At 39.8% G+C, this 12852-nt stretch overlaps 1 protein-coding gene across 4 annotated transcripts in view; it reads left to right on the forward strand.

Annotated features, from left to right (window-relative positions):
* The window catches only part of MIER1 (MIER1 transcriptional regulator), a 41870-nt gene that overhangs the window by 18276 nt on the left and 10742 nt on the right, over positions 1 to 12852 (forward strand). For 2 of the 4 annotated variants that reach the window (XM_042806597.1, XM_042806591.1), the window contains exons 3-7: positions 1396 to 1541; positions 6643 to 6810; positions 9429 to 9561; positions 11623 to 11687; positions 12026 to 12098. In XM_042806597.1, coding sequence (XP_042662531.1) covers positions 1443 to 1541; positions 6643 to 6810; positions 9429 to 9561; positions 11623 to 11687; positions 12026 to 12098 — 538 coding nt within the window. In that variant the 5' untranslated portion in view covers positions 1396 to 1442. The remainder of the gene's footprint in view (positions 1 to 1395; positions 1542 to 6642; positions 6811 to 9428; positions 9562 to 11622; positions 11688 to 12025; positions 12099 to 12852) is intronic. The other 2 variants (XM_042806607.1, XM_042806604.1) reach the window with 1 other exon arrangement.

Consider the following 12852-nt stretch of genomic DNA (forward strand, 5'->3'; position numbering starts at 1 on the left):
TGTACCAGCACAAGTTTCTAAATGGTAAAATACACTGGGGAACTACGATTCTTGCCTTTGCAAAAGCTGCACGAGCACACGTTGGGGAACGCTGGCATCCTGGGGAGCACAGGGGGCGAGTGCTGGGGGCGAGGAAGAGGCTACTTCACCCAGCGGTGGGGTTGCCATCCCTCCAGGCGTGGCTACCTGGTGGTGGTAAATAGCTGAAAGTTAAGGCCCTGTGTGCTCTCAATTAAGAGATACACCATTGCTGGATGTTTTTATGCGTAATAGCAGCAAGAGCAAAAGCAGCAAGAAAAGCAGTATCTTTTACCTCACTGGATTACTAAAAATGAGGGGTTTCATGACTTCTGGTTTAAAGCTGGTTATTCTATGATATTCCAGTATCCCAGAGCTACCAGCTCTCTAGTAGTCAGCCTAAATTCAAATTATGAATATTTGGGATTCTTTTTTTTTTGCTTTGGTACCACTGTACTTAGTGTTATTTATTTCCAAGCTTTTTGGCATCCTACCAGTGGAAAAGCTTTCCAGTTACTTTAGCTGGACTGCGGTTGTCTCTTGAGCTCTTACTCCTTTCAGAGAAACAATCAATTGCTTTAACACTTAAAACTACAAAGTGTAGTTAACTCTTAAAGTCAACCCCTCCCTCTTACACTCTTCCAACTTTGGAAAATTAAATTTAAATTGACCCCGGAGACAAGTGGAAAAACGTTAGGAGGGTTAGAATTAGACATCAGGTATTGCTGAATTAAATAAAAATACTGCATCTGCCAAACCATTCATCCATTCATTTATTTTTCATTGTCACAAAATATAACCAGACTTCTCTACAAAGAACTGTGGAGAAAAAAAAAAAAAAAGTGGGGAAAAATAACTAAGGATTCTGCATCATAAATAAAATCTGCATAACTCTGAAGCTTACTTTAAATTCTGGAAAAGTTATTAGGCTGTCTTTGTAGTTGTAAACAAGAAAGCTTCCGAAGTAAAAAGGAAACAACTGCCCTGAGTTTATATTTTATGAGTATTTCTGCTCCCAGTAGAATTCTTGATTCAGGCAGGATTTATGGTTATTTAAGAATTAAGCCTTGAAAACCTGAACGTTTTACAGACATTTAACTAGGGGCCCGATGTCCAGATATATAGTGCTGTGAGAACTGGCTGGTTAAACAGTATCTTCTGGTTCTTTTTTCCATGATCTCTTACTACCCAAAGGACAGCTTTCCCTGTCCTCTGAATAATGCGATTGGCTTTCCCTAAGATAAATGATTGAGGGATTTTGAAGCTATTTTAATTTCTGAGTATAATTTGAGTATTAAAATGTCACCAAAATAAAAAATTAAACTCTTGTGAGGCCATGATCTAACTAAAAACATTCTTTAAAATGTTTTCTATCAGGAGGTTCAGCAACATCTGATGACCATGAATTTGATCCATCAGCTGATATGCTGGTGCATGACTTTGATGATGAACGGACATTAGAAGAGGAGGAAATGATGGAAGGAGAAACAAACTTCATTTCTGAAATAGAGGATCTTAACAGGGTAGGTAGCCTTAAGTAGTCGTAAAACATAACCACAGCCCACAGTCTCACACAAAACGTGCAGGTTTTTTCCCTTCTATTTGGAATTTAAAAAAAAAAGCACCCCTAAAATACTAATAGGCAAATAATATAGATGGGGGAAAGGGGCTGAACTAAATCTGCAGTTCCCAAAAGTTGGGAAAAGGAAACTGGTACCTAAATACTTCATAATGTATAACGCTGTGCTTGTTTAGTTTCTTTTTGCATAGATATGCTGGCATAGAATTTGCATTCTAGAGCTAATATAAGTTAAAGTACACTGACTAATCATGTATATTCCCATGTTATTTTCTAAAGCACTTGCACTTGATTAGTGCATATAGATTTAGATTTTTTTTTTTAATTCTCATAATGTTACATTTCTTTTGCATTTTTATACAGACATTTGTGTAATACTTTAGTGGAGCATATAGGGGTGTCTTCATTTGTAAAACAGGAAAAACGGAGATGCAGATGAAATGATTTGGTCAAAGAGTTGTCAGTGGAGCTGGGATCAAAACTCACAATTATTGTTAATAGTGATAAATAAATTTTAAAATGTATATCTTCTGAAGTAATTGCATATAAGATTTATTTGGCATTTTGAGGTTATGCTGTCACTTATGTATTGTCTTAAATTATTTCTCAGGCGGGAATAATATTCTTAAATTGCAGACTAGGTTCATTATAAATGCCAAGTAATTTAGATATTGTCTGTGACCTCATTGGCTGAACAGGCTTCCAGAACAGATCATTCATGATTCTCGTATGCATATTTGCTGTACAAATCCTATTTAGTATAAATGATTATGCCAATATGACTTTAAACTAATTTAGTGCATTTAATCTGCATTTCGGGTGTAAATGATAATTTCTGGTAATTTCAAGTTTGATATTAAATGGTAAACATGAAGATAAATAAATAGTTTGTGAATCTAAATATGCTTCATCTAGATTAAATGGGAAATGGAGCTCCACATGTGTGTCATGAGGTTTTTAAGTTGAAAATAACGTTGGTTTTTTTTTTTCCCCCCCCTCGTAATTTGTGAAGAGTCAACATCTGGTTGTGTAATTCTATCACCACATTACAAAGCTTCATTTATAACTATTTCAGTCATCAGTTTACTCCCTCACACCTTGGTTGTCGGGCTGGAAGTTTATAATTTCTCTCTGTGTCAGCTCTCTTGTGATCAGGACGGTGAGCGGTGGTAGAACTCAGCTTCCCAGGGCTGGGGGCGCTGGCAGCGCGCGCTGCGGTCAAGCTGGACGTGAATCGCAGGGGGGGCTTTTACGGAGCTTCAGACACTTCCATGCCAGCAGGATCTTGCTAGAGACCTGTAGCTCCTTCTAGTTGTGGGATAGCAGGCCACACATCAAGGCTTACTTTTATCTCTTTTTTTTTTTTTTTTTTCAGTCATGGAAGGCAAGCAATCTAAATCTCAAAACTATTGTCGAGACGAGTGCTCTCCTGTCTTTTTCTTTCCCCCGACATTTACATGTATTATTTCATATTTCCCCCAGGCTGTGAATGTGCCTGATTTACTAGTTCAGCTCCTTCAGAGAGGAGGTGGCAGTCAGGTTTTGCAAAAGAATTTTTGAACCTCAGTGGTTTTAACTCCCGAGTGTCGTAAAAATTGCACCTTCCTCTGAGGGTGAGGATCTTTTTCTACTCATTGGTTGAAACTCTGGTGAATCTGTAATTCAGTAGCACTTGTGCTTGAGTAGCGTCCTGCATTTGTCTGTGCAAGTATGTGTGGTAGTAGCATATCTGTGTCTCGAGACCTGAAGGCACCCTCTCTGCTGCCCTAGGATAGGAAAAAATAGAGTTTCCTGAGAGCAGAACAGTACTTGAAGGGAATCAGAAGTATTGGATTTGGTGGTTCTTTGTGATATTTCTTCGAAAGGTGAGAATTTTCCTTGGATGGGAAAGCGATCTGTGAGGTGGTACAGCAGACTATCCTTGATCGTATCCAGACATGTATTCAGTGAAGACTATTTTTGTGTGTAGGAGCATCTGTACCAGATCTGACCAAAGTCCTGGCTAAGCAGTATTCCTCCTCCAGCAGCCCGAGAGGCCGTGCTCGGGAAGGTGTGCCTGGGAGGGGGCACTTCTCTCGGCGTCCTGGGCACACTCTGGCACTGCGGTTTTCCAAAACATAGGAAACTTGGCAGCGTAGTTTTGGTAGGAGAAAGCTGCGTTCACACTCAGTCTTGGAAATAATAAACGGGCAGACCCCAGCAGGTTGCAGAAACTTGACATTCTCTTGCTCTTAGCTAAGCTGCCTGTACAGAGCATCGGCTGGAGGGGGTGTGACGTGGAGGGTTTGGTGAGTGTGGGGCCTGGTTCTTTACCTTTGTGCTGCCCCGTCTCTGGGCAGAGCACTGCTGGGTGGTGTGTGTGATGCCTCGCTGCTTTACTTACGGATCTTTAAGGCTTTGACTCCCTCCCTTTTTCCATTTGTTGTTCCATATAATCACTTGGTTTCTCCTCTCGGGGTCCCCCTTTTCAGGGAGGGCTCTTGGGTTTTCTTAGGGTTATGCACCAGCATTCTCTTGTCTTTAAATGAGAAAACCATACATGGAAGTGTGCAGTGTTTCTCCCAAATACTCTTCCAGTCCCTAGCAGGGTGCAGTTCAGGCACGTATGAAAAAGATGTTGTCTCTGTCTGTAATGTTGCCTGTCAGTCTTATTTTTCCTCCTCCTGTGAAGTTGTCCGTTTGATTTTTTTAACCTCTGTGAACTTGGTGCCCACGAGGCATATAGCAGTGTGGCACAGTTCATTTGGTGTGAGAAATATGTTTGGTTTTTCAGACCTATTCCGTGTTCATTTCAGTGGTTGCCTCTGAGCTCTTCACTCAGAAGAGTGTACAGTCATTTCTATTTACCTTCTCTGTGCTGCGTATGATAGTTCTGTTATATCACTCTCCCTCACGGACCTCTACTCCAGACGCATGAGTTAGAATCCATTTCTTGGTATTAAGCGTCTTCCACACAAGAAATTTCCGTGTCTTTGGTAATCCTTGGTACTTTTTTAACCTTTCCTATTTTTGCGATATCCTGAAGTGGTACAAAAATCAAGATTTGTATTCTGCCTTGGAGAGTTGCTGGCCCTTGGAGCTTTTTGAATTGTAATGGACTATTTGGAGTTAAGAGGCTCTACCTAAGAAAAATGTTGTAAATACAATACCGCTTAGCTAGGTAACATATAGTAAGTAATATGCCTGTTACGTAGTTCACACATACCTACAAATTGCAGTAAAAGTTCTTTTTAATTCTCAGTCTGTATCTACAGATGGGGTAGTGGTGAGGAGTGCTTAATGAAAGTATATTACTTTCTAAAAATGTACTGGATAATTTGTTTGGATAATTACAGATAGGATTTTTCTGATAGCTGTACTGTCAGGTTTTACTTAAGACTACAGTCCTGTCGTGTTATCTGCATCAATAAAAAATGAATTCCTGTTGTCTAAGAGTTCTTTCCATAAAATGATAGGATAACAACCAAGAAGTCAAGAGAGAAGGTGAGGACATTTAGGTCTACGTGGTATGCATCTTCACTGAAGAGTAGATGAATAAGTGGTAGAATGTCTGAGTTGTTTGAAGTAAAATAAAGTACATAGAAAACGAGTACTCGTAACACCTCTACTACTCTTACTTTTGCACAAGAGGACTAACTACACTTGCCTTTTGTAACTGGTATTGTTAGTATGCTTCCAGAAACTAGACATGTTGATGAGTGAAGGCCCTTAGGATAAGGTTCATTGGAGGAAGTATAAGGTCAGCTGATAACTGATAATCAGATTTTTTTTTTAGTTGAGATGTAAATTACATACTAAGAAGAAATACTCAGAGCAAGCAGAAATCTCATTGGGGATGCCATATACTGCCCCTGAAGGCTGGATACTGAGGTATTAAAAGTAATAAAGTAATTTTCAGGCCCAGCAATTAATATTTTTTCTTAATAAAGTGAATGCAATTGTTAAGAGTTTGGGAGCCACTACATTTGAGAACTGACTGTATCACTTGAAACGTCTCTTCAGAGTAGACCAGCATTCTAGATACAAAGATTTTTTAAATGTGCACATATTTTAGCAGATGTGCTTTCAACTGTGGATGGTTCTGTAGACAACTAGCTTAAAATGTACATAAACCTGTAAACATTACTACTGTCTTTACCTGGATATCAGATGATCCTGAATATAAGGTGACACTCACCCCTAACCAACACCTTATTTTTTGTTTTGCCCAGAAAGGGGAGAAGTACCGAGGGAGGTACTTTTAGGTGTAATTTTGCGTTCAAAGCCAGGGTTGTAGAACTGTGTGGAACTGTCGCTGTAGTGCGACTCCCCAGATGAAGATTTAATTCCACGTTCAAGCCAGGTACTGCAAGTTTCTGGTCCTTATTCTGCTGAATTCCTGGGGACGCTGCAGAGCAGAAATCCCTGCCTTGCACTCGGACATGATCCTGCCTGCAAAAACACTCCGTATCGTAGCTGTCTGTGTGAAGCTGTTGCTGCTGACATGCATTTTATCTTTTTTTTTTTTTTTTTTTTTTTTGCCCCCCACAAATAAGGACAAAATACTACAATTTTTTCAGGTAGTTTTTGGGCAGTGAAGGGAATACCCATATATATTCCACTAAGGAGTGTGTTCTCTTTATGTCTGAAGGGTTATGATGTAACCAGATGGAACCTGCCACGTTGCAGTGCTTGAGTTTTGGTAAAATAGTAGTAGGCAAGTATTGAGGGCAGGGATGGGCCATACTGCCCTTTTGTGCCCTTTTAATGAGCTTTATGGCCCTTTTGAGAGGTTGTTGATACATGAGGTGTGCTGTAAATTTAGAAAGGATTGGGAAATAAAAAGTTCCCCTGCATTAAAAAAAAAAAACATACATTTTTCTTAGGAGCCAAAACTTCAAATGTTGACTGTCCATAATTTTGAAGTGGCCATTCTTGGTATATATGATCATCATCTCTGTTTTTGCTGTGTAATGTTTAAAGTGCACACCTTTCAGCTGTAGAGCAAGCGCGGGATGTTGAATACTTTTGTTTAAAATCTCAAACTTTGTTTGGATGTTTATCAGGAAAGCGATATGCCAATCCAGGAGCTACTTAGCCGTTACGGCTATGATGGTGCCATTCCTCTCCAAGAAGATGATGATGATGAAGAAGATGAGGAGGAGGAGGAGGAGGGAGAAGATGATGATGACGTTGATAATGATGACAACAGTGGCTGTAGTGGTGAAAACAAAGTAAGTGTTTACAGTAACTCGAAAACGATTTTCATTGCAGCCTTTCTGTGCTAGACAACCACTCGAGGTGCCAGATCATGACAGAAGTAATTTGTAATATTGTTGATTTCAGATGCTTTGTGTGCTGAACTCTGATGTTTATTCTTAATTACCCATCTGTATTTCTCTTGATTGCTCTTACTTTCATCTGTATCGTTCCAAACTTGCTGAGGCAAATGAGAGTATATGTATGCATATAGCATCATGTAAGAAGGGATTGTAATTGTCCTTCAGAAACTTCAAAACCGAGGCTTTAAATGCCTGAAGACACCTTTAGAGATACGACCGAATACTTGTTTCAAGATGAAAAGCTGATCGGTGAAGTGTGGAATTGAATTAAATGTGTCTCTGAGTATTGGAGGTTGCTGCCAGTTTTCTAGCTTTATCATTTTAAATTGTATCTTTTCAGCCTGGCAGCCCTGGCTGTGCTTAAATTGTTAACTGGATCTAATGCTTCAAGTATCTTTGCAAAATGTATAGGTTTGAACTTGGCATCCTTAAAATTCTGTTCTATGTGCTCTTAAAATAAACTCTCCGATTTTAGAAGTAGATCTTTTCTACTTGTGTATGTCATACGTATTTGTAACAGTCGTGTCCTGTCATGGGCACAGCTGTAACATCTCCATTACTGGTGGCATTCAGCGTCGCATCCTAAATTCCATTAAAATATGAAACCCTTTGCATTGTCAGTCACAAAGAAGCTTAGGCATTAATGGAAGTTGCCTTATCTAATCTGGCTTTAAAAAGGATGCATTTTGGGGTTTTTTGATATCTCACTCATTTTAGAATCTCTGGAATGCAACAGAGAGATGAGGAATGATATATCTGATTAACAAATGAAGTTTTTAGGATTTACAAACTCCCTTGACAGATGCTGTAAAAGATGGCTATCTTTATGGGTTAAATAATTGAAAAAGAAGAAAGATCCATAGTTATACCACATCAAAAAAGGTTCAAGAAGCTGGAGAAGGGGAGAGACTTACATGACATGAAGTATGCGAAATTTGGATAAGACGCAAAAGTGTTTTATTTTGTTGTGCGTGGTGGTGTTCCCGAATTCCCGCTCTCCTCTTGCGTCTGCTGCTTAATTACTTCCTGACACAGCTTCCATCTTCCATGTTCTCATGGCCTCCCCTGCAGTTCTCCTGTTGTTCTGCTACTGCCTGATTTAAGATACGGTCTGTCTTTTCTCTGACCCGGGTAGAACCTCGGCGTCTGTCACCGCTGTTAGCAGCGAGAGCAGCATCTTTGTCCCTTTGTAGCGCTGCGGAGCGAGTGCCCCCGTGCCCGGCAGCGGCAGGAGCTCCCAGGCTGGCACCCTGACCAAACCCCGGGGTGTAGCCTGATTGCAGACTTGGCACCACGGCTGGCTTGCGTGTGTGTTGGCCTCTCGTACCCCAGGGCTGGGAGGGCCTGGAACGGAGCTGGTGGGGAGGACGGGGCGCAGGAGAGCTGGCTGACCTCTCAGGGTGGTTTGCCTCGGGCTCCGGGAGCGAGAGCTCCAAACTGCCTGCGCGCTCTTAGCAGAGAGGCAGTAAAATACATCTGTGGGGGTGGAATAATTTTATAAATCATTCAAGCTTTCTCTGCAAGTGCTCATCTTTCTACAGCTTATTTAGCTACACTGCACTTAGCTATTTTCTATTTTTAATCTGCTTTAAGCTGCGCATGTGATAATACTGTGGTTGCTGGTGAAGGTATACATAAACATGTGCTGTGCCTACTGCTTCTGTGTTAGAACTAGCAAGCATGAGTGCTTACAATATAGTCATAAAACACAAAAAAGATCCTGACAACATGCACTGAAATAGAAAACACTGACCTATTTTTTTTTTTTTTAACCTTTGCCATTTTAATTTTCCTTAACTGTAGTAATTCTCACAGTTGTGGTTTATCTTCTAATAAAGAAATTTGTTCTAATTTTTCATCTTTTAATGACCCAATGTACATACTCAAGTCTACTGTTATGCTATTCCTGTGAGGTTGAACCACACTGTTTATGGAAGGACCTGTCCCTGGAAGGGTTCAAGGCCAGGTTGGACAGGGCTGGGAGCCCCCTGGGCTGGGGGAAGGGGGCCCTGCCCGGGGCAGGGGGGGGGACTGGGGGGGCTTTGAGGTCCCTTCCCCCCCCCCCCAAACCAGCCTGTGATTTCCATCTGACTGAGAAAAGTATATCTAGGAAATAATCCCTCCCCTTTTTGTTGAAAATTCCTAAGGAGGAGTTTTAAAGACCAAAGTAAAATTGAAAGTGAAATGAAATTAAATGAAAACTGTGAGGAATTGCTTGATTGATTTAAAAAACCAGGTGTGGTATTTAATTGTGGTTCATATTTCTGATTTGTATGTTAGCATCCGAGTGCTAAATTGATCTGCTTAAAATCCTCGCCAATAAATAATATGATGTGTTTACACATTTACTGTGGCTCAGTCTGGCCAGGCCACAATCTATACAGTTACTTTGAGTCAGATAAAAGATACTTGGGTTTGATATCTTGACGGTTTTGGAAAAAATACTGCCAAAATAGTGTTTGTCACATACAACAGATAGCTGATTTCCTATTTGTTTCTTTATATTTAAGGAGGAGATCATAAAAGATTCATCAGGTCAGGAAGATGAGACACAGTCATCTAATGATGACCCAGCACCATCTGTTGCTTCTCAAGATCCACAGGAGATAATTCGCCCCCGTCGATGTAAATATTTTGATACAAGTAGGTACAGTTTAGTACTAAGCACAGTAATCTCAATATGATCGAACTTCCCTTAAGCTCTAGTTAACATAGTATTCTGTTTCAGAAATACGGATGCTGATCCCTATAAACATTTGTTTATTCTCTTTTATAACATTGCTCTTGATTTTCATTATGCTCAAAATAATAGGCAAAGAAAAACAAAGCCCTATTTCTAGCTGAATGCGTAATCTTCTCTGCAGATAAGGACTGGAGATACTCTCTCTTCTTAAAGGATTAAATTTGTGGAAAATTTTAAATTTCTAGAGTTTTAAAAAATTGGCTCTCAGACAGTACGAATCCTTTCATGACACTAATCCAAGTGTTGTAATAGGCCAGTTTAGGATCCTGCAAACTGGTTTGTATAGATGTGCCCTTCAGAAAAATTTTCTTGTGCACGGAGTCCAGGTGCAGTAAATGACCGTTTAGTGTGATATAACCTTACCATCACAGTTTCAGCTGCCAGTTCAGACTAAGGACATAGGTAAAAATAATTGCAAGTAGGAGATGCACCGTTCTGGCTAGATAATTGCTGCACAGTGCGTGCTTATCATGACAGGGCCTGATGACACCGCGTTACGTGCTCATTCGAAGAAGGTGAGACTCCAACTGAAGGAAAAAGTAAAAATTGACATGTACTAGAAATAGAACCCCAGATTTCTTCAAGATTGGTAATACAGATAGCAAAGGCAATGAAATCTGAAAAAGGCCAATGGATTGTTAAACCTGAAATACAACGCAGGGGGAGATAACGATGAAGAAAATTTACTTCAAGAATTCCATGCTTGATACTGTTGCCAGCATTGTGAACTGATTATTTTCTCTCTTGTTTTGTTTAAAAATTGGTTCTGCCTCCATCTGAGACTGCTGAGCTAATGTTACGTGGCTTGTCCCTTTAGACCACTCTTATTTCTGTGGCAATCTTGCTTAATGAGATCTGAACTTTTTAGTACTGAGCTATCAGCAGGGCCATTTCGACAACAGATATTTTACCTTTCTTTGATGGAAGTGACTGTCATCGATGTTTAAATTCCTGCTGTTCTATGTTTTAACAGACAAAAGTCAAAGCAAAGTTTCCTTACGATACCTTGTACTTGATAATTACTAGCCACGACATTGTAGAAATACAGTTCTCTATTTTAATCAAAAAATGCCAAGGAACCTCATCGTGTAGCTGTGCAGCAGATTACAACTATCTTAAATGAATCTGTTTTTTAAACATAGCATTAGCATAATGCAAGTGTAATGCATTAGGTTTGGGGGTTTTTACAGTGTTCAGCTGTGTACAGAATGTAATTTAATGTACAGATAATTTTAGTGCTGCTATTATTGCATGCTATGCATAAACCAGATATTGCAATTGCTTTCAGTATGTTGTGAAAGGCGACTAGCCTATATCATAAAGAGCTTAAGATTTTTGTCAGTCCTTATCCAAAATAATCTATTTTAAATGCTGCTGTGCATCTCTGAGCAGTACATCCAAGCCTACTAAATCCCAGTAGGGCTGAGAAAAGCATATTTGCAGATTTCTTGCACCTTGTGCTGTAGCCTACCTTAAATTCAGTGACAGCTGCTGTAAGGGGGGGAAAAAAAAATAAAAAAAACAGAAGTAACTGAGCTTCGAGCTCATTGAAAATGGTGTTGAAACCCACATGTGGATGCTGAAAATACATACAAAAATTCTTTCAGACAGTAACTGATTGTAGTAAATTTGGAGGTGGATCATCTCAACTGCTTAAAAACTGGGTGAAGGAAAGGAGATTTTAATTATATAGTAGTAAAATTGATGGATGTCTTAATTTGTGCCTTAACTTTCCGGAGCCTGTTGTGTATCTTAACCCATTCGAAATGTGAACGTTGGGTGGGTTATTTTTTAAAGCCGTCAATACCGAAACCTTTAATATTGTCACTAAAACTGCTGTTTGCACTTGTGAGGTGTCGGGTAAGGGGGCCGTGAGGCAGAGCAGGGCTGGAGGCTGGCGCTGGCGTGCGTGGGCCCTGTCACAGCTCGTTTTGTGTAAATGCTTGAACAATCTCTTGTAGATAGTGAAATAGAAGAGGAGTCTGAAGAAGATGAAGATTATATTCCCTCAGAAGACTGGAAAAAGGTAAATACTAAGGGCTGTTTAAAAAACAACAACAAAAAAAAGCCTGTATTTCATGAATAGTGAGTTGATCTGTTACCTAGTAACTGAGCTCTAGAGATCACCCAAATCCTCTCCAGTTTTTCCCCATAAATAAAAGAGTTTTGATAGCAAGAAGTGTTAAAGACTTCCCTGAATAGTCAAAAATCCATTTCCATACAGTGCCCGTTAACTATATTTTTAGATTTTGAACAATAAAAGTTTTAAGGGATGAAAGAAAGATGTGGTCATTCTCTTGCATGCTAACAAAATACGTCACAGCAGTGGTTGCTTAACTTCTTGTTTCTGTCATTTCAAAACAGGAAATCATGGTGGGCTCTATGTTTCAAGCTGAAATTCCAGCTGGCACATGCAAATACAAAGAGAATGAAAAAGGTGAGGTTTAGCACTGTTACCATCATTGCTATGTTTGAGATTATTTTCTGATGGGGAGAAGTAAAAGATTTGATTGAAGTCACGCGTCTTGCAAAATAAAAGAGCTCCTTCAAGTGAAAAATAGAACCGTCATCTCAAACTGTAGTTCATCCTGTATTTCACCACCAGAGCTTGAGTCTTGGAAGGGGAAAAGAAAGATTATATTGCCAGCCTATTGCCTGTTCAATCTTGTATTCTAATTTGGTAATGTACACAAACTGTCTACGTAGCTTATGTTAGCCTCTTAACCTCATATATTTAGTTTATGTAAAACAAAATAGATAATAAAGAAATTGTGTTGCTGGAATTGGATTAACACTTTAAGAGACAGAATGGTACCAGCAGCTTCAATTTTCACATTTTATATTTCTTCAATTAAAGAACTTCCCATTCTCCTTTTGAGGTTTTTTCCAGGAAGTTTTTCCCCCCTCACAACCAGAGCCTTGGGCTGTATGCTGTCAATATAACCAAGTCAGGAAAGGTAGACGCAGTTTAAACCCAGCTGTGAGCTTAAAAGCCGCACGTTTTCCTGTTCATTCAGCCCAGTACTGAGAATTTGTTTACACTGCGGGTCACTTTGAGCCTGCCTCTCCTGTAGTTTTATGTAAGTTAGTTTTTAAACTAGCCAGCACAAAACTTGGGTGGTGCCTTCCTGGAATCTGAGTATATACTCGAGTAGTAGCAGCTGTCTGGCTTCGAGCTCCAGGTTGCGGTA

The sequence above is a fragment of the Tyto alba genome, unplaced genomic scaffold (assembly GCF_018691265.1).
Source record: "Tyto alba isolate M040663 unplaced genomic scaffold, T.alba_DEE_v4.0 Super-Scaffold_1000006, whole genome shotgun sequence".
NCBI lineage: Eukaryota > Metazoa > Chordata > Aves > Strigiformes > Tytonidae > Tyto > Tyto alba.